This window comes from Neopsephotus bourkii, unplaced genomic scaffold (genome assembly GCF_033783945.1).
Source record: "Neopsephotus bourkii isolate Nb327-2 ecotype Australia unplaced genomic scaffold, CSIRO-AGI_Nbou_v1 NB_1292, whole genome shotgun sequence".
NCBI classification, from domain to species: Eukaryota; Metazoa; Chordata; class Aves; order Psittaciformes; family Psittacidae; genus Neopsephotus; species Neopsephotus bourkii.
Genome location: NW_026901776.1, coordinates 7468904 through 7495897, shown reverse-complemented (window position 1 = coordinate 7495897; position 26994 = coordinate 7468904). Strand labels below are relative to the sequence as shown.

Here is a 26994-nt window from a genome sequence, read left to right as displayed (position 1 = left end):
TGGTTTTAAGTCATCTTCTGCAACAAAAGATGAATTCATGTCTAAGACAGCTGTTTGAGTTTCTTTTTTAGTTGTCTGATAATACGCAGTTGTGGTGAAAGCAGCATTGGTCAAAGGATTACAGCTACTATAAGTTTCGCTGATACAATTTTTCCTCTCTCAGAAGCTGTTTGTTGATTAAAGATGCTTCTTGGTTACTAGATAATTAAGATTCTCATCATTCAAGCTTCTACATCCTTGATGTGTTTTAAAAGGAAGACAATCTTGAAGTTTTTTAACAATCTGAACTTTTCAGAAGATGGTAATGTAAAAAGAAAGATGAACCTAGAGCTAGAAGATACGGATCTTTGAGAGAAAAATAACTATACAGTTGATGAATGCAGTTCATAACCCATTCCACAAATCATGAATAGTTGTTGCTTGTTTATTTCTATAGTTGATTGCTATATTTATATAAGGAAATAAATATCTAGAGAGAGCAGTGTCTTACAACCCACTGTGTAAGTGAATTAATCCAATAGATATTCTACGGAATGATCTGAGATTTTACAAAGCACATAGGGAGAGTGGAGAGCAAGGAGAACAGAATTTGTTTGTGTTCAATATCAGCACCTCGTGCCTAGTTTAGGGTTTGAGTTTGGAGTTCTCTTGTTTTCCTGGGATTTTTTTAAGTGCTAAACAGCAGTGCACACAGTAGGGATGATTCAGTCTGATGTCTGTGGTACGCAGACCACATAAATCTCATCACACTAGTTTTATGTCTATTTTCTTTCCTGTTTTTTATTATTTAGGCGGAAGAAATGCATCCGGGATATTCCAAATGCAATTATGTGTATTTGGCAAAGGTAAGCACGTTCTTTTAAAAATTATGATTTGTAGACTCTGGTATTTGTACAGTGGTCTGATTGGAAACAAAATGTGGTGTGTTTTATTCTCAGTGCTATAAAGATCTTGGCCAGAAAAACACTGCACTGAAGTACTGTGATTCTGCACTGTCAATTCTTTCAGTTACTAATGAGGTGAGTTCTGAGAGTGATAACTTGTTCTCTTGTGACCGCTGTCTTGTCTCTGGCACCCATTATTGCACTGTCAGTAATAACATTTCAATTTTTCTTCTAAACACAGAACCTTCCTTTTTCCTCCACTCTCTGTTGGCTCTTTTACAGTTGTCTGTATCAACAGCTTTAAAAAAAATCTTGGGGAACTGTCAAGGACTTGTCTGTGTCAGCAATTGAATTGCAGTCTTTGTAATTCAACCCATTTCATTAGACTATCTTAAGCATAAGCGGTTGAGTGTGTCACTCTAGCTGTACTGAAATTTTGCCCTAGACCTACTTTTTCTTAGTTGAAAGCATTCCAGATTTTGTCGCACAATCTCTGTCTCTGCTCCTAAAGCCTCTGGTGTGTGATTCTTGTCAAGGCCTCCAGGGCAGTGTGTTAGCTGCAGCAGAGATAGTTAAGATTGCCTTTATCTTCACCCACAGTGAAGCTAAGGAGGCACAGTTCTTCCAGTTACATTTGCTGGAACCTAGTTTATTCTAAGAGATTATTAGATTCCTTTTTAGGCCCTTTAGAGTATTTTTAGTATGTGGACACAAAATTTCTGCAAATACTTGAGAAATTTTAAGTGATTTAATTTCTCAAATATAAACCAAGTCATGGCAAGAAGGTTCACTCTGATCTCATGTAGAAGCAAGTTCCATAATTACTGACCTATGACTGGAAATGTCTTACCGTCCTACAGCGTGACAAGTTCAAACCTGAGCTTTGTCAGCCTAAGGGACCCCCTTTGAGCACAGCAGATGTGGTAGGGAGAGTGAAAGGTGATTCCAGAGACGAATTGGCCCTATCCAATTTGATTCTTTGAAGTTCAGGGAAAAGACCATTAAATAGCTCTGTAACTTGATTGACAATAAATGCTGTGTAGAGCACTAGCATGTTTATGTCAAGTGTTCCTGCTGGGAATAAAGACCACTGCGTGCCTCACCAGCAGCTGCTCCTGGGTGGCCTTTATTTTTGGCCCAAGTTATAGTATGTACCAATCATAAATTAAGCAATCACTGCTTAAGTTCAGTGTTTCTTTGAATATGTATTGATACAGATATAAATAATCTCTTAACTCTAATTTATTCTTTACTTACTGTTGAAATGTACCTTCAGCTTGCCTATTACAGAACACAGAAAAGTCTGCTATACATTATCCTTCATTTAGTACCTTACATCTTTGCATAAAAGGTAGGAGCAGTGGTGTCAGGGAAAGAGCATACAACTGAAGTTGCCTGTGCTCAGCCTGTTTTGTATATGTCTGCACTGACTGTGCTGGTGCATTTTTTGTTTTTCCTGTATTCAACTTACTACAGGCCTGGTAATCTTGCAATGAGCTCTTAAGCTACCTGGTAAAATTGTAAACAAACATGTATCACAGAAACTTCTGATGGGCAAAAGACTGCCTGTGTTTAGTAAACTGCAAGTCATTCAAACATATTCATAGAGACTCCTTGAAAAAGCGTAGACATAGCTTAGATTTGGTCTCTCATCTTTGCTGACAGTAGCTGAGCAAAATTTTGGTGACCAAAGGTAGTTGCTGAGGCTTCCTCTAGTCGGTGGAGAGAGATGGGTCAGGTTCCCCATCCTGCCCCCTTTTCTCCCCTGATGGCAGAGAGAGATTAGATGTAGAGACAGGTGTAAGATGTGTACCTGAGACACCTGGCTCCTAGACTGTGCAGCTAATGAGATGTGAATCCTGCCCCTAAATTCCAGTGTCATCAGTCTAAACATAAGCTGGAGTTCAGTGTGTCCTCAGCCACCTGGGAGGACTTAGTCTATGGTAAAAGGAATCACATTCTTGAAGTACCATCAGACCTGAGAAAGAAGGAGGACTCTGAGATGAGAACAGGAATTTGGGAGCAGTGTGAAGGGGGAGTGTATGCACCTATTCAAGCAGGGTGATGATGAGAATACTGGTTTGTGAACAGAAGAGTGTCAAACAGGCCCCAGAAGTCTTTTGTCTGCTTGAAGAGGGCAAGATGATTTGTCCTCTTCTGTTTGGGCTAATTCTATAAATATAGATTTGTCAGCTTTGTTTTATTTACTTGTGATGTGTTTTGAGGTACGTGTAGGGGAAAAAAAAAAAAAACAGTCCAGGGCAATAGTGTGTAATTCAATTAAAACAAACAAAAAAAAGCAGTCAGCACAAGGTAAAACCAAGTGCACGTGGGAAGGAATTATTGTAAAATGGGGATCTGGAATACAAACTGCTGATATGAAATGTTACCTCAAGTCCCATCTGAATTAGAATATTTTGTTTTGTTTTGGTTATTGTATTAGAGAAAGACTATCACTGATCGGGGGGGGGGGGAACATGTTGGAACTGAAGTCGTTTAGGTCTTGAACTGTATGTAGGAATAACATCTAGTCCAGTCAGTTTAAGGGAGGGAAGAGACTGTAATAAAACTAAAGATACGGTGGGGAGATAGTAATAAACAGATGCTGATAAAGTGCCTGAATTGATTACAGCCCTGTGAAAGATGGTCTGAAAAAAAACACCACAGGTCAGCAGCATTATGAGGATTTCTTTGTTAGCCACAGCACAGGATTGCAAGGTTGTCAGCACCACGGTGTGTTGTCACAGTCATGCAGAAACGATCATTCCCATGCGTAATCACAGTTTCTCATGTCAGTTTTCTATCTTTCTTCAGGCAGGGGAATTTCTGTATTGTTTTTAAATGTTGGCTTCTACTGGGAAACATGTATATGTATAAAGGCATAAAATCAGGAGCAGACTGAGAAACAAAAGCTGCTGGAAAGGTGCCACGTTGAGGAAATGTATAGTATTTCATGATACAAATCATCCCACAGTATAAGTATGAAAAATAATAGTAGACAATGGTTTACTTTTTATTGCTTCTGAGCATCCGCAGTTTCCAGTGACTTCAGTGGGAACCAGAAGTGCTCGGCATCTGTAAAATAGCCCATAGCTCATCTTAAACCTCTGGTCAAATTCTCAGCTGGTCTAACTCAGGGCACTTTGACACTTTGTCTAGGATTCATTTCATGTAACATTTCAAGTTAAGTGATATGATTTTTGTCTTGAATGTTGTATTGCATCCAATATCCCTTCTGTGCATCTGTTCTACCACTTAGAGAGCATGTTTTTAATTCAAGGGGTGGAGGAGCTTCCAAACAGAGGTAGTTCTGGTGAAAGAGAAAAAAAAGTCAGATGGACAATTTCAACCCTATTACGAACCTGAAAAAAGATACCAAAGAAACTACAAGAGACAAGTTCTGATTGAATGAGTCCTCTAAGTCCTAACACCCGGTTTAAAAAATAGTTCAGCACATTTTTAACTAATCAGTCTCTGCATTTTTTAATTTTAACTAATGTTGCAGTACAATGCACTTTTAATCCTCTCTAAACAAAAAACTCCAATGAATTATATGGTCTTTCCTTGGCCATAAATACTGTCATACTGTGGTGTGGTACTTCACTGTCGGAGATGTACAGGGGATTAAGTTATTCTGCTTTTCTCTGGTTGCTGTCCAGGTGAATAACCTCAGGGTCTTGGGAAACATTCACCCCTTCAGTAAAAGAGATCCCAATGTTCAGGGCTGCTGTGAGCTATTGTAAAGTGCCTAACAGCTGCTCTGTTTATCTAGTAGATGTTGCATTACCCTTACTGAGACTCATTACTTTGTAGTGCGCTCAAAGCCTTGCTGAGTGTGACTACATAAAGAGCTGTCAAAACCAGATGTGGTGGACTACTGAGATGGAAAAAAATGGCTTTTTAAAATTTGAAAACATGAGCATTTGTCTTTCATATAGAAAGACAAAATGTGGGGGGTGTGCTTGATTAAACACATAGAGCTTTGCATGAAAGGAGAATAAGACACTAATTTCTTTTGTTGTGTATTTTCAAGGCTTGAACTTGTAGAAAATGAAAATCTGAATGTAGGATTATAAAGTATAATAGCAAAGAAGTTGTTTTGTATTTGCTAATCTGGAGATGAGCATTGGCATGGGAGTGAACTCTGTGCTTGTAGGACCAGTAAGTGCACCGTAAAGGGATTTAACAGGCTAACAGAGAAAGTGATTAGAATGTCAAGGTTCTGGTCTCTATGACATTATTTGAAGATTAATCTAAAAAGCAGCAGTTACATTACAAAAACTGTAGTCTTGGAAGAACCGAAGACAGCGAAGCAGGAAGAATGCAAAGCAAATCTATTTGCACTGAGAGCTGCTGAAAGTCTAACTTAAATTACAGATAAAAATTTCCTCAAGCTGAGTATGTATTTTACAAAATTATCGGTGATTAAAAAAACCCAATAATGGTTTCAAAACCAATCCCTCCTTCCCTGCAATTACAAATTAAGGGAATTCAGAGTTGAAATTAACAAGTGGGAGAGATTTAGATAGAACAGAAATTGACCACTATGGTATTCACTTCTTACAGGTGATAGAATGGCAGGAAGCAGAGACTTGTTAAAGACTCTGCCTTCAGCCTCAGTGACATTTGAAACTCTAGGAAGGCCCACATGGATGAGGAGGTAAATATAATAATGGGCAGGAACAGTGGCTGAATGTTTGTACAAAAACGCAGCTGTAAGATTTTCTTACTTTTTTTTTTTTTCCCATCACCACCATTGATCTCCTCGGTCATTAATTTCCATTTCTCATCTTGTCCATAAGGAAATGAGTGGGGATACAGAGGGATGGAAGAGAAGGCAGAGTATAAACTTCAACACCCATCTGTTGTTTCTGTTACAACAGACCATTTGTATACCTGTGTATTTTCCACAGCTGATTTATCAAGAAATCCCTGCTCCAGCTACCATAGAGTAGTTGTATGTAGCAGACCTTGCTGTGATATTTCCAGCAGATCTCATTTGAAACTGCTGTGGTAATCTGTCCTTCTAAATAAGATTTGAAGGAGAATAATGTACTTTTGCTTTTGAAGTGAAGGGTACAAATTATGACCGTTTGTGAAAAAAAAATACGCATTGAAACTATGTGAATAATTTGAGTTAACCTCAAAAATGGTTTTGTTTTCTCATCAAAAGGACCGTTTTACTTTCTCAGTATCATCAGCTCACTGTGTTTTCAGAGGATATTTATTCCTTTAGATTTCATGCACATTTGTTCTCCAAATGCTAAGGAAAAGCTGGTGGTGCTTCAATTACAAAATAATGAAGTATTCAGATTTGTGTTCATTTTGAATTCCAGGCTGTTGTTTTCCTGCTAATAATGTTTGTGGAGTTGAACAAGAATTTCCTAATAGCTACCGCCAACCTAAAATGAAAGTATCTCTTGAATATATTTTTTAAAACTATTCTTTAATCACTGATTGTTTTTACACTGAATCTGCATGCTTCTAACTCAGGCAATGGGTCTTTTAAAAACTCATTATAAAGAGATCAGATTTCAAACTTTAAAATTCTGGTAAAAATAAGACATTTGTAAAAGAGCTGCTGAAAGAATTTGAGACCTCCTGTATTTTACATTATTTTGCACTTCAGAGAATACAGTCTGTTTTTCTGTTGGTGATCAGACTGATTTTCCATCTACATGTTTTTGAAGTTCTTGCCAAAAGGTTTGTTTGTGTTGTCTGCTTATTCTTGCTCCTGCTCCAAAAATAATTCCAAAAAAATGATGATTTTTTTTGTAGTGTAATAGTTTCATAGATAAGGATAAAGTCTATCCTAATAAATACTGAGTTTATTATATTTATGATTTAATCCACTAGTATCACAAAGTACTCATTTCAACATCCTAGCAAAGGTAACACAGTTTTAGCATACACATCTTAGTACAGCAAGACTGATAACAGGCGGTTGATTCCTCAAAGCATGGAGTGTATCTTCTATGCTGGTGTGCTGGCAATGCAGACACAGAGTGAGAAAAGTATTCACAGAGGTGGGGGTGTACTGCAGGATGAGGAGGTTCAGAACTGGTTTCCTATTTATGTAGAGTGGCCAGAGGAAGTCAGGCTTCCAGGAGTTTGAAATACGTTGTCTCAGAGTCAATATACAGGGTGAAAGAAAGCCTCAACAGGCATCTTTCTGAAGGGGCTGTCACTGGGCTGATCGTGTTCAAGCTGTTTGTTTCAGTGATGACTGCACAGAAAGTGCTGTAGGTCCCAGCGTGGCGGGGTCAGCAGCTGGACAGAAAGAGAGAAATGTCTTAAACACCAAAAGCTCCACACTGTGTACAACAGGAAAAGGAAACCAGAAACTTAGCCTTTTAAGTTGAAAAGAACTAGGTGGATAAAATTTTTACCTGACTATTAATTATTCTAAATTAAAGTCTGCCATTCTGTAATTTTTCAACAGTCCTCAAAATTTATTCACAGTCTTCTGGTGTAAATTAGTGTTTTTCCCTCTACTTGAAGGATAATCAAAAAATATGAAATTACTGTCAGCTATACATTTTAAAGCTGTGCTTGCCCTGATCCTAAAATCTTTGAGAAGTCAGAGTTCATCCTCAGAGGAAGATACTAAAAACAATGAAAGAACATGAAGTGCCCTAACTTGTGACATACAGCTGTCATATAGGAGGTTGCATTGGTTTATTGAAATATCTAAAGGGAAAAATAATATTCTGCAATTATATGCAATTTAATGCCTGCTACAGTCACACCATCTGTGAGAGTCAGTCATGAAGCTGTGAAGGGAGAGCGTATAACTGTGTATGATTCAAATTGTCCACAAGAGCTATTGCTCTTTAATTAACAATCACTGTACATGGTTTGGAGTCTCTTCCGTTGCAGTCCAGGATTTCGCTCGGATCTGCAGCAGAATGATACAGCTGTACCCGAAAGCAGGAGTGGCTCTCAGCACCTCATTGCTGTTACCACATATCAGAGTACAGCTTTGGACAACCCTGGCAACCCAGCTCATTTAACACACCATGCAGCCCCGCTGACTTCAGTGAAACCCTACGGGCTGCATGTCAGCTTGGGATCTGGCAGCAGTTGCACACAATTATGTTTTCGTTGGCCAGTGTAACCATTTTGGTTGTGGTCATGAGGGTGTATCATTCTGTGTTGACAGTTGGGACTTTGTCAATGAGTGCACATATGTTCAGTGCCTGGGTTGAGTGTGTTTAGTGCATAAGGAAATAATTAGCAGAGACGGAAGGTAAAATCATCTTTCTGTCTCTGCTTTAATTGCCATTTAATTTTTACATGCACATTTATATGTGTATCTCTGTGTATACATTTATCAGTAAATTTTTCAGCAGAAATTAACTGTCAAAATGTGGAATACCTCCAGTTAAAGCCAACATTCCCTGTTCCCACCAGCTCTCTCTTCCCTCTTGCTCTTGTTCGCAACTCCCTCTCTTCCCTTCTTCAGTCCCTGGCCTCCCAGGTCTTTTTTTCCTGTGCATATTCGCTGTGGATGATGGAATATAAAAGAAAAACAACTAAATAGAAAGAAGGGAAAATATAGTCACTGACCCTGTAATCTGAATACCTTTTTTGTAGCAGTTTGCAGAACATTTTGAACTCCTATTCAACTCTGAAAATGATATGAGAAGTGTTTAATAAATGTAAGCCTTGACAGTAGAAAGTCAAGTTTGGAAAATGACTGTATTCAGCCAGTGCTGAGCTAAGCCTGAGGGTGAACAAATGGGTCTGACACAAACATATTTCATTCCTCCTGTGACTTGCACCTCTTCCTCTCCTTGCCATGCTCTAAAGGGAGAGCAAAGCCTGCCCATCTTAAAAAAAAAACCAACACAAAAACCAAACACACCCCCCCCCCCCCAAAACAGAATACCCTCCTCCCCCAGAAAACCACAGGTCCAAAAATCAGTGGAGAGCTGGCAAAGTACAGGATTTATGGCTTTGTCTTCCCATTAACAGTCAAATTTCAGGCATTAATGAAGTTTTCATTCTTAAAACTAGAGACCGGTACACTGAACAGAGTTGTGGCTTCTCTCTCCTTTTAGCATGGCATACCTCTTGGTCTGGAAGGACTCTATCCAAAGGTGACATAATAGTTCACTGACCATTCTCAGTTTTGTTTTTAACGCCATTACTGTTTTATTTTTTTTCAGTGCTTTTGACATCTGAGTTCTTACTGACTGGAAGCTGCTGGCTCAATTAATGCAGCCCGTCAAGTAGTTTGCAGCAATAATTCTTTTTGCTTATACTGATACAGTCTTGTTTGGAACTAGCAACTCTGGCATCCAGAGGTTGGACACTTTGCACGTTTGCAGTTTCTTCTCCAACTAGATCTTAGAACAATCATGGGTTTGTTCATTCTTTTTCCTGAGCCCAGTGGAAGATTGAGGGAAGATTGCCCAATGTTTTTGAGACCTTTGCAACTCATTAAAGCTCATTGCCCAATATCATCTTTTGCTTCTAAGGAGAGAGACAATTATACAATATCGTTTGGAGACATATTTTTTAAATGCTGTATCTTTCAAAGTGTGTAAAGAATCCTATCAACCCATGAAATGCTAAACACCCTTGAGAGATGCGAAAATATTTTTTGGCTTAGAAAAGTGTGAAGAGTAGGATCAGATACACTGAAACCTTGGTTCAGTATATTTTCTTAATAGCAAGGGACAAATAGCTGTCTTTTTACTGTTCTGCTTAATGGAGTTTGAATAGTTTTAACAAGTTGACCACAGTCAGCACAGAAGAGAATGTATTTTTCCTGAATTAATCAGTATATTGATACAAATTTTGAATTTTCCAGTTCTTGTTGAAAGCTACAACCTGGCGCTTCAGGCAGCCTGTGGTGATGTGGAGCTTAAGGGGTGCTGAATTCAGTGTGACTTTTCCTTCTGTTAGAGTATTTTGGCAAGAGCTTACTGGCTTTGCAGTGTGTGCCTTTTAAGGCCTCTGATAAATGATTAGGCAGATAGTTTAGCCTGTTGTTGCCAGTGGGAGTAAGGCAGCAACTCCAAGAGAAGTGTCCAGCTAATGTATTAACGCCTTAATCCAGACCAATAATATAATATAGTTTGACATGTCTGGCATATGGTTTCTATCATTTCAATATTCTTCTCTATTCCTCCGTGACATTATAGACAACTAACCAAAATAAAGAGAAGCAGGAATTTCTTCACCCATAAAATGTATTTTAAAATGTCCTGTATTTTGTTCCAGCTCTTTGGTTGATTGGATGATGAAGTGATCCTGAAATTCAGTGATTAGTTCACTGTCTATAGTATTTTCTTTCAGAATTGCCTCTGGTGTTATCTGGGAAATAAATACTCATCTCTGTCATTAGAAATACTTGCACAAAATTTTTGACATGCAAGTGCTTTTCACTGGCACTGCTGAGTACACATGGGTGCATGTTACTGGGTGTTTGGACCCTTACCAGCCTGCAGGTACAAGGTATTGACTTTTTAGAAATGTGGTTTTAAACCAATGTGCATTTTGCAAATAGAGGGTTTGCAGTGGTAAGTAAAGCAAGCGGATTATATCCAGGAAGCATTTTAAAAAATCAGTAGAATAATGGAGGTTTTGTACTGTGGTTACATGTTCATATGCATGTACCTCTTTTTGAGTGGATTATACATGGAATAGCTAAAACATATGTCACTGGTTACCTGTGACTAAGAGTCTGTGAGCTGGATTTGGTTTACAGAAAGCGCTGTGCAAACATGTGCACTTAAGCATCAACCTGAAAGGAGCCTTTCCCTTCTGTCCTAGGAGGTTGGCTCTGAGCACAGCAGATTACTTGCCTCTTGCTCCACCACTGGGTTCTCGCTACTATGAGCCCAGTAGCATAGGCAGAGCTCACTAACACCGGTATGGAAGGTACTGAGGGTGTAGTCCATCCATGCTGGTTATTACAGGTAGGTATGGCTGTATGCACCTACAATCTGACTGATGTCATTAATTACATTTCCCAATAGTTTCTTGTCAATTGCATAATAAATCATTAGCAAACATCATAGAAATATCTTTAGTAAACCTGCACATAGTCGGATTGCAAGATTGCGTGAAGTATAAGGCAAGGCAGTACTTCCTGCAAAGTACACCAGTAAAAGTTACAGCCTAAGCTAAAAGGCTTGCTGGTCTGCTAAGAAGGCTATTTGTGGCTAACATTATAAGTGCTTTAACAGAGCTGTAAAGAGAGGGTTGCCATCTGGCTCTTGTTTTCACTTCAAACTTTACTTTTGCATTCACTTAGAAATTAACTTACTATGCAGTCTTTACATTCTGTGGCAGTTGCAGTTGTGTGTTACTTCTGTTGTTAGTAAAGAAATGTGGATAGGTGCATATTATACAAATGAAGGGATTTATCCCGTATAAGTTCATGCATGATTGTCTGTTTCTTTCAGGATAAAGAGGCCCAGAAAGACTTAGAGGCTTTACTTCTCACACTGAGGCTGTGACACTACGTGCTTTTTAACTCTTCATGCTGTAATAAAATTGCAAAACTGAGAATCTACAGTGACTGGGAGCTGTGGGTGAATTCCAGCTAAGTGAATGGGAAAACTGTCATTGATTTTGGTTGGCTTGGATCATGGCATTTAAGAATCTGGTGATTATGATATGAAAATGATGGATTAATTTTTTATTATTTATAATCTCATACTGAAGTTTAATTTTAGATTGCTGACACTGTGAGTCTGATTCTCTGAACATGAAGTCCACTGCTGGCAATGGACATACTGGGGGTTAGAAAGCAAAATGCATAGATCTCACTCTTTGTAAGATTAATTGACTAGTATGTGATGCCAGCATAGAACTCTCTGTAGCAAAAACAAACAAATGTTTCTATAGTAAATTATATTTGTATCAACTAATTTACGTAGATGTGTACAGAAGAAAATCACGAATGCCTATGTTTATACATTTTCCTCTACTATTATAAAATTAGAATCTTGTTGAAGTTAAAGCTGTTGCCTCTACAAAGCTCTTTTTGCTTTAAACCTACTGTTGGTTTTAAATGAAAATGTGAAAACTTTACAAATTAAATACTAGAATTTTATTTTATTTGTAATATGAAGTACAATATTAAAAATAAGACCAACTGAAATGAAGTGTTTTAGATTAATCTGTTGCAGCTGTGGTGTTTAATGGATTTGTTACTGGACCTCCATCAAGTTTGTGAATCCTGGCTTTTTCTCTTTGAACAGTTGGCTAGCATGGTGGCATCAGTGTGTCTCTGGAGAATCTAGTCGACCATGTGACCATCACTGACCATTATATCCTCTCTATATATAGCTTAACTTGTGCTAGACTCATCAAACGCTTACTACTTCCATCTGAGCATGTAGGACAGCAGTGTTTTCAATAAAATCTAACAGCTAGAGAACTAATGTAGTTCACCAACAGACTGACAAAGAATTCACTGAACTCTGTAGAAGAATAAAGGCCTTTACTAAATAAAGAATAAAGGCTTTTATTTCAGGATCTTAATCTAGATGCAGGGAGTGTATCTGAAAGAACTAAGCATTTCTGGTAAAGGAAATACGATTGGATAAGGATAACTGCACATTGCTTTGACATATTTGATGTGTAGATAACATGGACCAGTTTATGCCTAAGACAAGGAGGACTCATATGGCACCAATATATTGAACTAGCAGTTGGGCTTTAATTTTGAACAGATGTGGAACAGTGAAATTAGCAAGTAGGAACTACAGTCACCTCAACAGAGATCTAAAAATTGGGCCAGTGTGGAGGAGTATGAATACCTATGACTGAAGCATGTCATGAGTGATTTTAACTACTAACAACAAAAGGCAATACATACAGTAAACTGGAAGAGGACAAATACATAGAGTAACATTTGGATTTAGCATGACTCCATGACTCCTCATAAAATATGGAGATTTCATAAACCATGGCTGTCCATTTCTTTCAAACATGCAAGTGTTACTTTCAGATACCTCTGAACAAAATCTGAAAGTGCAGAACTAGTTCTGAATTCTCACTGTTATCTTCATGGTTTTCATTATCCTGACAATCTTCACAAGTTGAAATATGCATTGTAGTCATTTTTAGTATTAATTCTGAGGGAAAATAGTTCCTATACCTATTTTTCAATTCCAGAGTTCTCCTCTTTTTTTTAATTTTATTTATATATAGATCATTTCAGAGAAAAGGAAAAATACCATATGAGATAAATCATACCAAATAATTCATCTGTGACAGCATAACTGACTTGTGAACAGAGAAGCTGCAGAGGTGACACGTCTTGATTTGGGTAAGAGGTTTTTGGTAAAAACTGCTTGTGACATTTTCATTGATAAAGCAGGAAGCATGGTTAAATGGATCTACAAGAGTGCTTTGTATTTAGGGTTGTTAGCAATTCATTGTCGCCTAGGACAGTATTAGAAGGAGGCCTAATCAATATACTTTATAAAATAGATTGGATTTTGCAATAGATATTTCATTTACAATCATGTGTGGCCAATAAAGGCTAAAAGTTTATCAGAGGAATAGATTAGAACAAGAAGTTATTTAAATTAATTGTTGAAATTAGGTGACAAGTAAGATTTGCTTCATTTAGGGCAAATAGAAAGTATTGAACTGAACTAAGTAACAGGTAAAGGATGTAAGAAACCTGGTTAGTTGTGGTTGTTCTATGAAAAAGGAGATGCAGGTTCTGCTGAGTGGCAAACTAATTGTGGGTCAACAATGTAATGTTTTTGTGAAAAAATATTTTCTACTAAGCTAAATAAATAAGCATTCCTCATTAAATTCACACGAAATAACTTTTTACTCTAATTACACCTAATGAGGTCAGAGCTGGAATACTTTATCCAGTTTCAGGCACCGCACTTCGAGGAGCTTGGGGGCTAATTGGAAAGAGTCCAGTGGAGAGAGACAAGAAAGATGAGAGTGCTAGGCAATATCATTTTGTATGTAAAACTGGAAGAATTTGGTTTGTTTAGTCTGCAGGAGCAACGACTAAAGGAATATTCACATTTGTAAAAAGCTGTTACAGTGAAGAAAGTAAAAAATACAGAACCGAAAGCTTGTTCCCCAAATCCCTTGTTCATAGGGCAAGAAGTAATTGCCTACCTTTAGATTAGGCATTTGGAGAAATAATCCTGATGGTAGCTTTGTGCCCTGCAGTACATTTCCTGAGAACATTATAAAACCATTTACACATATTTTTAAACAAAGACAACTTTAAACATTGGCAGTGTTTAAGGCACAGTTCATCCTCTGGCAGAGGTTGGACTAGATGACTTCTCAAGATCCCCCCTAGCCTTCTGTCCCTGGAGAGTGTACAGCTCCAGCCCCCTACGAGCCACAGGCACTCCTGCTGAGTTTCTGCAGTCAGTGGGATTGTGTCTGCACGCACTGGCTCTGCATTTGGGTCCAAACTACCTAATGAATTTGTACTGTGAAACATCTACCATCATGTTTCAAGACTTGAATTTAAAGATAGGCATCATACTGGCCTCAACTATTTATTTATCGCACTTGTGGTTTTAATCCACATGTTTAAATTTTTAAAGTAAATTTTTATTTTAATAAATGTAATCACCAATTTTTCTTTTCAGCCTTTTGAATTAAGTCCATTCTCCTGTTAAAGTTTTTGCTCATTATTAGTTACGTGTAGAATCACAAAATAACATCTGGGAGAGAAAAGGCTGGTTTTAATTTTAATTCTAAATTGTCTTTCATAGTTTGTTGAAATGTTCCTCACACAGGTAAGAAACTGCTGGTTTTCACAGCCAGGATATTTTGTGGGTTTTAAATTTTTTACTAGTTAGTGTACATAAGCATTCTCAACTTTTCTGTGGTTTTACTTTGCTAATCTGAGAACCTTTATATTTGGAGCGTGTTCCCTAAATTGTTCTCTAATTGCTCCTTGGAATAAAGCTTTTGCATTTAGTTCTAGGCCTAGGCTATCTGTTCTCTGTGTCATATCTGCTGGAGAAACAGCAAGCGTAGTTCCAGAGGGACATATGTTTTCTTTTTTGTTGAAAATATCCACAAGCAGACATTCACTTCCGTAGTTTTGTCTCCGTGGAGGAGCTAGAAGTTAGCTGTATTAACCCCTGCAGGCCTTGAAGCTGTATGGAGCAGATGGGGCTGCAGGCTGCCTGAAGCCACAGTGCCTTGGCCATGTTGCACAATTATTTCCTTTAGCTGTCTCCCTGTGGCATCTCTTGCTTGGTCTTTGCTCCAGTACATACGCTGTATATTCTCCTAGGGAATTTGTCTCTTTATACATTTGTAAAAGGTGGGTTCAGGGCGTCTTTATCTGGTACTTGTGTTTCATTACAGTTAAAATTACTAGTTCTGCCTTCCTTGGATAACTGAGATACTTTTGATTTCTTGTGGTGAAGCTAAGGGCTCTGTCATTTGATCCTGGTCCCTGTGGGATTGTCCCCCTGCAACAGCAGGCAATCACAAACTTAAGTTATATTGTGGAAATGTTTAAAATGATACACTCTCACATTGTCTAAATTACTGTCTTTCCTTTTGCAGAATTTTAGGGCGATTTACTCATTTTTATGTAGTAATATCAATATACTAACTTGTGGAATAAATTAGGAAGCTGCCCAACAGTGGAGAGTAGCTGACAAATCGGAAAGGAAAGTGAGAATTCCTCTGTCCAAGTAATTTTAAAAAACCCCAACCCTAATTCCACACCTGAAACCCTGTTAATTATAGTAGTAAAAGCCTGAACTAAAACAAAACCAACCAACCATAAAGAAAGAAAAATAAAGTGGCTCCCAGAGATCTACCCAAACATATTCGCTTATCTGAATCTACTTATCTTCAGCCATCACCACCTGAACACCTTCCACCTCAAGTACCTAGAACTGGAGGCAGGTACTGTGGATTCCAGCAAGGTCTGTGTGTTTTCTGGATTTATTTCTGCACACCCTGGGGGGTAGCCCTGTGGTGTTCTCTTTCAGTGGACACAATGGTCCTGATGGATACGTTACCCCTATGCCAAATCAGAAAATCCTGCAGTAATGTGACAGTTAAAATTGTATTGCAGCAATCATGCATGTGAACTCAAGGAGTAACTTTGCCTGAAAGGCAAACATTATTGTTACCTTTTTTTTTTTCCTTCTGACATAAGGTTATATTCTTACTTTCCACCACTTTCCCTTCTTAAAGACTCCCAAGTTCCTTGGAGAAGAAACAAATCAAAGTGCCTTGACAATACAAAAAGAAATAAGCTTTTCTGGCCCCATCTATGTTTGTGTAACCCATGTGTGACACTGGTAAATGAAGCACTCGAACTAAAAATGTTAAACATTAATAATTTTTTTTTTCTGAGGAAATATTTTACTTATTTCATTAAGATAAACAAGCAGTCATTCTAGAAGTATCTGTGGGAGCAGTGTCCAGCATGAACTTGAATACGAACAATCTGAGCTCTGTGCTTGGTAGTGCTGCTGACCTGTAATGTGACTAAGGGGTAAGCTACTTAGCTGTGTACCCAAGTTACATGATGCAAACACTGTCTATCTGCTCTTTATGTCATCTTTATTAAGGTTAATTATAGGCTGGTTTGAATTCACTATCTATATGAGTTAAAAAGATAGCCACACAATCCTGACTGGGAATATTGTAACCTAAACATGTCTTAAGGATATGAGGCATGAATGTGGATGTACTTTTCAACCTACAAAACTGAGTTCAGGTTTCTAATTCATGGATAAAGGTAATCAACATGGCTGATGGAATGTCATCCTCCAGGTGAGAAAGTGTTCTTGTTAGTCATTCAGAAAAATGTGGCAAGTCAGCAAAATGGATTCAGCAATTTACTTGTGTTTTCCTAATCTTAGAAGATAATCATAGAATCAACTAGGTTGGAAAAGACCTCTAAGATCATTGAGCCCAACTGTTACCCTAGGGCTGTCAAGCCCACCACTAAACCATGTCACTAAGGGCAAACTGATCTCCCCTCATGGCTGCCCCTCATTGTTTCCAGGCACAGACACCCCTCATTTGCCTTCTTGTAGTGGCCCACACTATATAACTGCTGCCCCTATCTCTCATGGCCACCCCTCATGGCTACCCCTGCTCTCACCTCACAATCTCCCCTCACAACTGCCCCTCACAACCACCCCACCACCTGCTTCATGATTTTCCCTCATGGCCACCTCTCCTGTACCCTCACAATTTCCCCTCACTCCTCATGGCCACCCCTCCTGTCCCCTCATGATCTTCCCTCATGATTTTCCCTCATGATCTCCCCTCATGGACGCTCCTGCTCTCCCCTCATGATCTTCCCTCACCCCTCATGGCCACCCCTGCGCTTCCCTCAAAAAGTTATTTACAAAGCTTCTAACTGTGGCTCTGGGTTAAGGACCACTGGTGTTCAGATGCTAGGCCAACTTACAGAGTGCCCAATAAAATCAAATCTTAAAGCAATACTTTTAATTAGCTGCCCACCAGACATGATTTCTGTAAAGGACATTAGTTTATTCTCTAGAGGGGGATGCTTATGTTCAGTCTAGCCTACTGAACACTCAAGGTTTGACCAAGCATTAACTGATTGGAGAACACAGACCAGTAAGCAGTAAAATAGGCTTCACATTTTAGGCCTCTTTTTCTGTCAGCACCTGAAAAGCTGTCAGGGAAGATGAAGCCTTGGGAAGCATTCCTGCTGCGTTTCCAGGCTGGTTTGGAAGGCACAGAAGGCCGTTGCAGACCCATTGACAGACACGCAGCTGTAACTCAGAAGCCTATCTGCCAACATGGCTGTGAGCAGCTGCCCTGCCTGTGAGTGGCAGCAGCCCAGCCTCAGAGGTGTGGGCCAGCAGCCTGGTGAGGCTGGGGGGAGGCCAGCACACTGGAGTGGGCAGTGGGGACAGTAGCCCAGGGAGCCTGGATCTAGGGCTTAGGTGGGCCTTGGCAGCAGAGAAGCGGGACTTTGTCATTTATGATCGGACTAAAGAGAGCCTCAGAGCTTGTGGAAGGTGGCTTTGGGTGTGTGTGCTGGTCATTCTGGAGCAGTGTTACTGCAGGAGTTTGCTGAAAGACAGGCTGAGCCCGCAGCTGCTGCTGGTCTGGAGGCAAAGGAAGCATGAGTACATGTTCTGTGGGGTATCTAGCTTTACACTGCTGTTATCTGTGTGACACATGCAATGGGTACTGTAATGGTGGGTGTTCCACAGGCCTGTGTGTCTGCTTGTGGCACCTGCCAGCGTTCACTTAGAAGAGAAAATCTGGAACCTGTCCCTGGGAAAGCTGACCAAAGGTACCCAGGATCTGTTACCTCCTGAGGAGAAAGCCTGTTAAGCCTTTGGCCTGCAACTACCTACATGCAAGAGTTCCCTTGTGCAGAGCTTTGGTTCCCCTCAGGGCTTGCACCAAGACATGGGGGGACGCCCCAGAGCTGCCTTCTGTCAGCACCACGTCTCTGGGACACTAGAGCCTGTGGCAGGGGGTAGTGAAATGAAAATGTGGTTTTATTTTTTTCCTTCAGAAAATTTTCAATAACTTAAATGTATATGGAATAAATAACAAGGTATAAAACATTTCAAGTGCAGTGCCTGTGGACTGCCATTTTCCTGTGGCAGGATCTGGTTACTGTTAAGCAAATGAGTACTAAACTCAAGCTAGAAGATGAGTGTGAAAGCATTGCTGTAGCTCGATTTTTATGAGATATATTTTAACTGGCAATATTTCACTCAGTTTTCTTGATAACTGCTTACAGGACTTAGTTAAAATCCTCCCTGACAGACCTGCATAGAGGTTGTGTGGCGGGTGTGAGGCAGCTGCTGCAAATAAGCACGGCTCCATCAGCAGCATTTTGTTAGGGGAATTACCAAAGATTCCCCGCAGCTGAGATCTGCTTCATTAATTGGCAGCATTAAAGGCAAGCTGAGGGGTGTTGTGTTTTCCTTGAATTGTTAGGAGGTTGTTTAATCCTTAAATTTAGGTGAGAGAAGGAACTTGAATGAAGGAGGTTTTCTTAAATTGAGCAGCAGAACAGAAGCAGATGTTTAGTATATCTACAATGGTATGAGGTAAAAGCACACAGGTTGATTAAGTCCACCTGCACTGCAACATCCTGATTTCTGTGTTGCACTGGGAGTAGGAATGCAAGGGATCCTGTCTTATTTTAGATGTCATATTGTAATTACATTTGCTGAAATTGTATGGGGACTACAGTTTCTGTGTTTGTGTGTCTGTATGAATACAAAAATATTTGTGTGTGTATATACACATACATAAGTTTAAGAGAGGAATTAAAATGGATATGACTTGCTGTGTTTTGTAGCTACAATAAGCAACCTGATTACTTTGTGAATCTTTTGAAATTTCTATCAATGTGTGGATACTTGAGAAAGATTCTTCCTGCATGTCCTTCTATAGCGTAACTTCCAAGCACAGCGTTAAAACTGCTTCACAAAAGTTCAGCGCATAATTTGACCTCCCTGTGAGAGGGTAGACAGGAAAAACATCTGTTGAATACAAGGTATTGCTAGGTAAAGGTGAAAGATGCTGTAAATTCATCTATCAGGTATCTTTGCCTTGGCTTCTCAAACTGGAAGCTTTTGACCTCTAAAGGGTTTATGGATGCAGTAGGAATCAACTCATAGTCCATTATCCTCATCTCAAAGAGAAATAGCTGTAATTGGTATCCCCAAACCATCACGTTTGCTTCTAGGAAGCCTGTGGCTGAAGGGAATGGATGGCAGGGGGAGAGCTTTATGTGTCTGGAGGTAGGGCTTTGTTTTGATAGTGCTTTTTTGTAAGCAAGCATTATGGTTTGCAGAGAAATGCTCAGGGAGGTTTGCTAAATACCCATCTGTATTATGTTTAACTTTCTCTGGTTTCCTGAACTCAGTACTCGTTCACTGAAAGTTAAAGTAACTCCTGTGGGAGTGGGAAAGGGAGAATTTCAGGCAAGATTGAAACAGTTTTAGGTACTAAATCTGAGGAGACTGAAGCCCATCTCTGAACAGCTCCTGCTGAGATTCTAATAGCTGGTCTACTCACCTCTGTTTACACTGAATCTTCTAGTTTTCTTGCCAAAACAAGTGGGGTTTTCAGTTGTACTCCAAGTAAGGAGAAGTTAAAATGTAACCGTAAACCAGTGAGCTTTAGAAGCAGTATTACAAGGGCTGTGAAGTGCTTTTCCTGGCAAGCAGTCAGGCAGGGCATTCAGCAGGAACCACAGGCCTGGCAGCAACTTTCACCTGAGACAATTGGGGCCCCATGGCCAGAAGAGCAAGTGTCAATAAAAATTAAGTCCTCAGCAGGGCTGTGTACATCTCCAGGGCTTCAATTTCCAGGGGTTTTGGCAAACTCTGCTTTTCCAGTGTTGATCTTGTGTGATTCCTTCTCTCTAGAGTTTGCTTTGATTTTTATTCTGAGCTTTCTGACACATGGCAGTCAGAAATGAACAGATCTGGAACCTTGGTTCAGCATTTGCTTTCTGCCTTGGTATCTTCGTTACTATGTACAGTCTCCGATATATTTAATACTTGAGGCATACAGTATGTACAACTGAGGGGAGGTAACTGAGGTACTCAGTCACTATCTTACTGAACTACTTCTAATTACTTACCTATTTGATCAGTCAGGATCCCTTCCCATTTCTTTGCATAAGCTTTTGCAGTTGAGTGGAGCATCTCTCTTTTTTTTTTTTTTTTTTTTTTTTTTTTGTCCAGTCTCCTAAAGGCTACAAAAAATATTTCTCACTGGATACCTGTGAAACTTTGCAGTCAGGTAGTATTTCACTCAATATCATTCTGATATAATACAGCTGATGTGGGAACTTGGGTAGGAAAGCATTTGCTTTTCTCCACTGATATAATAGATTTCCCAATTGTTCATGACAGATTTCAAAAGGATATCTCATATTCAGGGACAGGTTAAGTCTGACCTTCTGCCCCTTTCTGACCATGGGGCCCCAATTTTTGATAACGCAGGCATCAGAGCAGCTGATGCATTGGAGAGATGCATGGTCTTTCAGCACAGATGAAATTCCCTGTTACATTTTGCAGAATAGTTTAGAAACCTTTTGATGTGAAAGGATCCCCTTCTGAGGATTGCTTCATGCAAAGCACTTTACACGAGTGTTTTTGTGCTGTGAACCTTTGAAGTGATCTTTTTAGAAGCAGTACTCATCTGATTCTTCTATTTTGAGAAATACTGTATCAGTCTTTTAAGACATTCCTCCTGTAGTTGACACTTGCTACTTGCAAATTGCTCCGCTTTCCTTACCCTTCGTATTATTCTTGATTTAAAGCCAAACTACAAAGCCCTCAGCTCAGGCTCTAACTATCCCAGAGAGGGATCCAGGTGCCCTGGAATTCAGTAGGGATTTTCTGCTGATTTTAAGTGGCGCATTCTCACATGTGATACTGAGTAGGGTGCCATGAAATTAACTGTAATTATTCTGGGTTTCTGTCACTGCTTGAAGGGATGGAAATTGACAACAGATTAATGCCCTGTGAAATAAAGCCAGACAGTGAAAATGTTCAGAGAACACTATTTGCACATCACAAAAGTGGCAGTTTCTAAAGTGACTGTAAACTTAAGGGATGAGAGAAGCCAACGGGGTTTGTGGTGTAGGAAAGAAAACAGTATGCATCTACCACAATGTTATCAGATCGACAGCTCAGTAAAAAACTTACAAAAATCGTATTAAAACCAGATTGAACATGTTAACTTTGAACTGTATTTTTCTTACGAGTTAACCCTTTTTCTTTTTTTCCTTTTTTCTTTTTTTTTTCTTCCTTTTCTCCTCAAGAACATAGCTTTAACATTTCACTGATAATGATTTGCAAAGGGGCATGTCCAGCAACTGAACTTTCAAAAAAATATATAAATGCATCATCAGTAGCCTTCCCTTAAAGAGAGACCACATGGCAGCCTGTAGTTCTATCCTAATAAGCAGACAACCCTATGAGGACACATGTGGAAGAAGCAGTGATGCTGGGCTACCACTGAGTTGCCACCAGTGTGGTTCTCTCTCTGACAACATGCTGCTTTGTGGAAGCCACATCCATTGTTTCAGTCATTGGACTTCTCATTAGTCATACTGGAGAAAGCAGTACAAACATTAAAAAAGAAAGCAATGAGAAAGACTGCCATGGGCCAGGACTCCTGCTTTGACTCCCAGCGGTTCCCAGCTGCCGTTCCGCTGGGACAGAGGGGTGCTGAGGAGTCTCTGTGGTGCCGTGCAGCAGTTTCTGAGGTGCCTGGGGCACAGCATTTGTTCCAGGAACACCATGTTTTGTTGATTCCGCAATTAAATGCTATGGGATTTTAATTTGCTATTTACTCATTTTTCATTTCCTTCATTTTTGGCGTGCAGACCTAATTTTGATGAAAAGATTGCCCTGGGACATGAACACTTTCCTGGAGATGAGAGTTGGATTATCAAAGCACTTTCCTAGGATCTCCTCCTTAACACCCATCTCTTTCCCTAGGGAAAGGGTGGGCTTTCTGTAAGGCTATGGCTCAAAATGTGCATATAGGTTTCATGGTTACAGAAATCCCCAGCAAGAGATTTGGCAAGGGGCTTGACTGTATTGATGCACTGCTGCTACATTTAGCTCTTCTGTTTCTAGGCTGGGAGTGAAAACTGTGAGCTTGCTTGGGATTCCGGCCCCTGCAACGAGCAGGGAGAGGTGTCTCACAGAATAGCAGTGAGGTGTGGTTTTCCTTGGGGGCTGCACCCTTCCTTGTTAAAACACCTAACAGCATGTATGTCTGCATCCTGTGAGACTGTGTTTTCTCAGTTGATGCTCCAACCCTGGCAATGGCCCCATTTACTGGAGAAACTGAAGGGTCTACCATGAGGCAATGAAGAGACTTGTCTGCCCTTAAATCCCATTCTTGCCCTTGGCTTAGGTGTATAGGCCCTACCCTGAGTTGTTTCCCATGTTTGCACTTTGTTGGATGTTACAACTAGTAGTGTGCAATTTAAGGGATTATATTTAACTGTTGATAACTATGAGTTGGTCTGAAACAAGGTGATCTACTAAAATCACCTTGTGTTTGGATATTTGCCATAGCATTATTTACTATTTCATGAAATGCAAGGGAGGAACAATCCAAATATCTGTGGGGAAGATGCTTGGCAATATAATGTTTTTCTGGGATAACTCCTTATTGTTGAATAATTATTGTCAGGGCTATGTCCAAATTAATTCCTCTTCCTCCTGCAAAAATATGAAACTCACCTACAGTACTTGTAGGTGAAATATCTTGTGTCACCACCAGAACAAGCTCTGTCAGAAAAGGTGGACTTCCCAGCTATGAAGTATGACATGCAAGAATATTCTTTTTTTTTCTCCTTGCCAACTTATATGGACAAACTCTACTACTCATTGGAATGCTGTTATTAATAACTAAAGCTGTTTGGTTTTGAATATGCAAGTTTCTCAGCAGATTTGCAGCCATAGATGTAGATAACCACGTTCATGTTCCCAGATTTTCCAGACTTTTACTCTTTAGACACAAATGCTGAAAGAGCCTAGAGTCTGGTATCACTACAGTCAAGTTGCCCATCTGTTCTTGTGTGGTTTCTCTGCCAGCGCAGGATAGTTCTACAGATAGCCCAAGAAATTCATCATAGGTGTTAACAGCAATATAGGGACTTTTGGATTAAATTCTAAGTACCATGCTGCCTATGAAACTACATTTTATATTCTGTTGTGAGCAAGGCTGCAGTTGGAGAGTGAAGAGGAAAGGAATTTGGTAACTAGGATGCAAACTGAAGCTTTTTAGGGGCTTAAACAGTTTACATGATACACCATTTTAATTGATGTAAACCCTTCCAGCAAGGAGGTAGAAGGGGATTTACCAGGATTGGAAATAATTAAAATCATGCTGAAACTTTCCTAACAGGTACTAAATGTGACATAGTGTGTGGTCTCACTGAACAGGGTTGGCTTCCCCTACAAATGGGAAAGTGCAACATCAGATGTTTGAATGCATGCACATGGATAAACAATGCCTTTATGGCATACTGCGAACAGTTTGATTTATGGCTCTTTTAGATGCATCTTAAAACCTTGTTCTATGATGTCTTTAGCAGGGCTGTCCAATTTCCAAGATGTGCTTCTGAAGCAGGATGAGGATTGTACCTGGTTTTTATTAACTGTATTACAAGCTAAAAATAAAACAAGTTGCAGACAGCTGACAGCAATGTGGACCCTTAATGTGTTTCATTAAAAATAATAATAATTCTCAGGGGCATGGAGGCAGAGATCAAGCTCTTTTTTTGTCTCCTGGAAGCCCTTTTGCTTGTCTGGGAGTGGAAAGTAACCTGACAGTCTTTGAAATTTACTGATATTCATAGAGAACACTGGAGTTTGTTAATAATGAACTTTAACCCCATGTTTTAATTTGTCCCTGGACAAAATAAGTGGCTTTGTTGTGCTTTGCAGGCTACTGCCAGAGAAGTATTCTGGTAGTGTGTATGAAAGGATCCTGGGGTTGTATGTCAAAAGTTGACAACTGCAAGCTCAGGATTACAATGAGGGTGGTCTAGTGTTTTAGACCAGCAGAGGGATATGGTGATTCTTTATAATTTGTTATTTAATCATGTCTGAATGCCTTTGTGAAGAATGGACTCAATTGGACTTTGGAGTTAAAGTTTCAGTAGAGAAGTTCATTGGACCTCTGCAGGAGTGCAAGCTGGTTACTGAGCACAGGGTGAGAGCCAGTCCCTTGAAAGGAGCATTATGGAAACTCTAGCCTGGCCAGAGCTAGACAAATGAAAAGAAATATTCTGAAAGAACACCATTGCTTTTTTTTTTAATATTTACTATGTAAGCCTATGCTACTACTGAAATCCTTTTCCCCAAAAGTCTTATTTCACTGAAGCCTTTTCGGATAGCACTGCTATTTAGCAGTCAAAACTAAAAAGGCAATAAACCACATGCATTTAAGCTGAAAACATGTTGTACCTCCTAATAAATTTGGAGATAATTTCTGTGGCACAGTTTTATTAAACATCTGTAAACAAATGGGTTTGTGTACAGGGCAGAAAAAAGCCCCTAAAAATCTGAAGTACAATTTTGACACCTCTTTTGCTGACTCAACAGAATGTTTCTAGAGACTGGGAAAGCAAACCTTCTGCAAATGATTTTGATCAATATCTGAGCAAGGATGAGAGAGCAAAGAAAGAAGAAAAACAAGCGATACAAACGAAACATGGGAAAGAAAAAGGTAGAGTTCCAATTTATTTTTTAATTCCATGGCCTGAAATCCCTTGTCCAGATTTCTGCTGACATAAATTATAATTTGTTTCCTATCTTTAAAATTTAGTTTTCTGTATTGGATAAATTAAAAAAAAAAACAACAGTAAAATGTAGTGGATAGATGAGGGACTTAAGGTGATTGCAAATGTGTGGCTCCATAGGTTTTCCTTTTTTAAATCCTAAGTTCAGAGTATGACTGAAGACATGCCATACACATATCATTGTTGTCTTAATATTTGGAAACATATGAGAATAGCTGACAGTACTTTGCAAGGAATTTGGGTTTAAAATACTGTGGGGAAAGCTTAGATTCCTGGATTCATCATCATCACAATAAACACCGATTTCTGTGCTGAAACTCATTGAGCAAAATGAGTTTATTACCCATATCTTAAATTGCATGGCTGCTTCACTTACTGCTATAGGTAAGATTGCTGCAGATAGTGCTTAACTATTACTTCAAGTAGGAAAGACACTGTGGTGCTAGTTAGAACTTTAAAAGGATTAAAACTTTTTAGAGCAATGGGGGGTTTTCACCAATGGGTCATACCTGTCATACTGGTGGTTCAGGAGTGGTTCTTTGTTAGAGCCTTCACTTGTGAAGCATCCTGGCTCAACTCAGCTGCTGCAGGCAAGCAAGCACCTGGCCCCTGAAGTGGAGAATTCCCTCCCTCCCTGTTTGTGCTGGCCCAGGTCCTCGGGGAGAGACAGCAGCACATGCAGTTCCTGTTAATTCAGAAAAAAGAAACATCTGGGAAGACGTGAATGACTTACTGGCTCAGCTCAGCAGCAGGAAAGCCTGTCACAGATTGTTCTGGGCAGATAGATCCCCTCCATTATGTGCTGAAGCAGAGAGCTTCACATAAAATCACATAAAATCCTGATCAGAACACCAAGAGATGGAGAGTAATGGCTGTCTTGCATGGCCTTTCCCTGTTCCTGCCTCTCTGGATGCTTCCTAAAGGAAGGTGAATAGAAGGCTTTTCTCATCCAGTGGGAGTGGGATGTGCTGCTGAGGAAAAGCACTTCCTAGGGCAACACGGTTTCCCAGGGTGATGCCCATATTAGGTTTAACATCAAGAGGAAAGCAAAGTGAACTTGTGCTGAGCATATTATTTGCTATGTATCCACTGTGAAATATCTGAAGAAAAAAGCTTATAGTCTGCTGGGTAGTTATTATTTTGAACATAAAATGACTAGCTGGGCTCCAAGAGGCCCTGCTTAATCAGGGGCTGGACCAGATGACATCAGAGATCCCTTCCCATCTCAACAAGTCTGTGATTCTATGGCATTAGGTAGTTGGGTTAGACTCTGCAACATGGCCTGGTTATATCAGAGTGGCTTATTTCTTCAGTCCCTAAGGAAGTATGTCCCAACAGTATAACCCTTTGTTTTTTTCTAATCTATCTGCACTACTGAAGGTGTTATGTAGCTTAACATGTCTGTTTCTAAGCAGAACAGATCTAAATATCTGTCCCTAGCATATGGTGACTAGTAAGGGAGGGACATAGTGCATCAATAGCCTGAACGGTAGGTGTTCAGTATAAGCAGATGTCTATGCTCTCTGGTCAGTGGAGATGAAGAGTTGACGGAATGAATTGCTCTCTGAAGGAGCATATGTGTATCCTTATCAAGTATAACCTGTGGTCCCTGGGGTACCCCAGCAAGATATTGTAGCTGGGGATGGGCAAATGAGCATTAGCAGCTGCTCACATTCTTTTTCCTGATTTTCATTCTCCTCCATGTGGTGAAAACTTTATTTTCTCTGGTCTGGTATGTTAATGTGTTTCCTTCTCTGCTTCATTCACCTTATCACTTCTCAACTGCCCAATTTTTCCCATACTTACTCCTCCATAGATAGAGAATCTTCT

General features: G+C 39.6%; 1 protein-coding gene and 1 long non-coding RNA gene across 3 annotated transcripts in view; one reads left to right on the top strand and one right to left on the bottom strand.

The window, feature by feature from the left end:
- Positions 1-12003, top strand: part of RMDN2 (regulator of microtubule dynamics 2) — a 47951-nt gene extending 35948 nt beyond the window's left edge. The window contains exons 9-11 of one of the 2 annotated variants that reach the window (XM_061365869.1): positions 792-845; positions 939-1019; positions 11303-12003. In XM_061365869.1, the coding sequence (XP_061221853.1) occupies positions 792-845; positions 939-1019; positions 11303-11356 (189 nt within the window). In that variant the 3' untranslated portion in view covers positions 11357-12003. The remainder of the gene's footprint in view (positions 1-791; positions 846-938; positions 1020-11302) is intronic. The other variant, XM_061365868.1, reaches the window with a different exon arrangement.
- LOC133218944 (uncharacterized) lies at positions 6695-8722 on the bottom strand. The gene is made up of 2 exons (XR_009727308.1): positions 8263-8722; positions 6695-7154 (listed from the first exon to the last, which is right to left on the bottom strand). It is a non-coding gene; the product is annotated as an uncharacterized LOC133218944 (long non-coding RNA).
- Positions 12004-26994: the final 14991 nt, after the last annotated feature.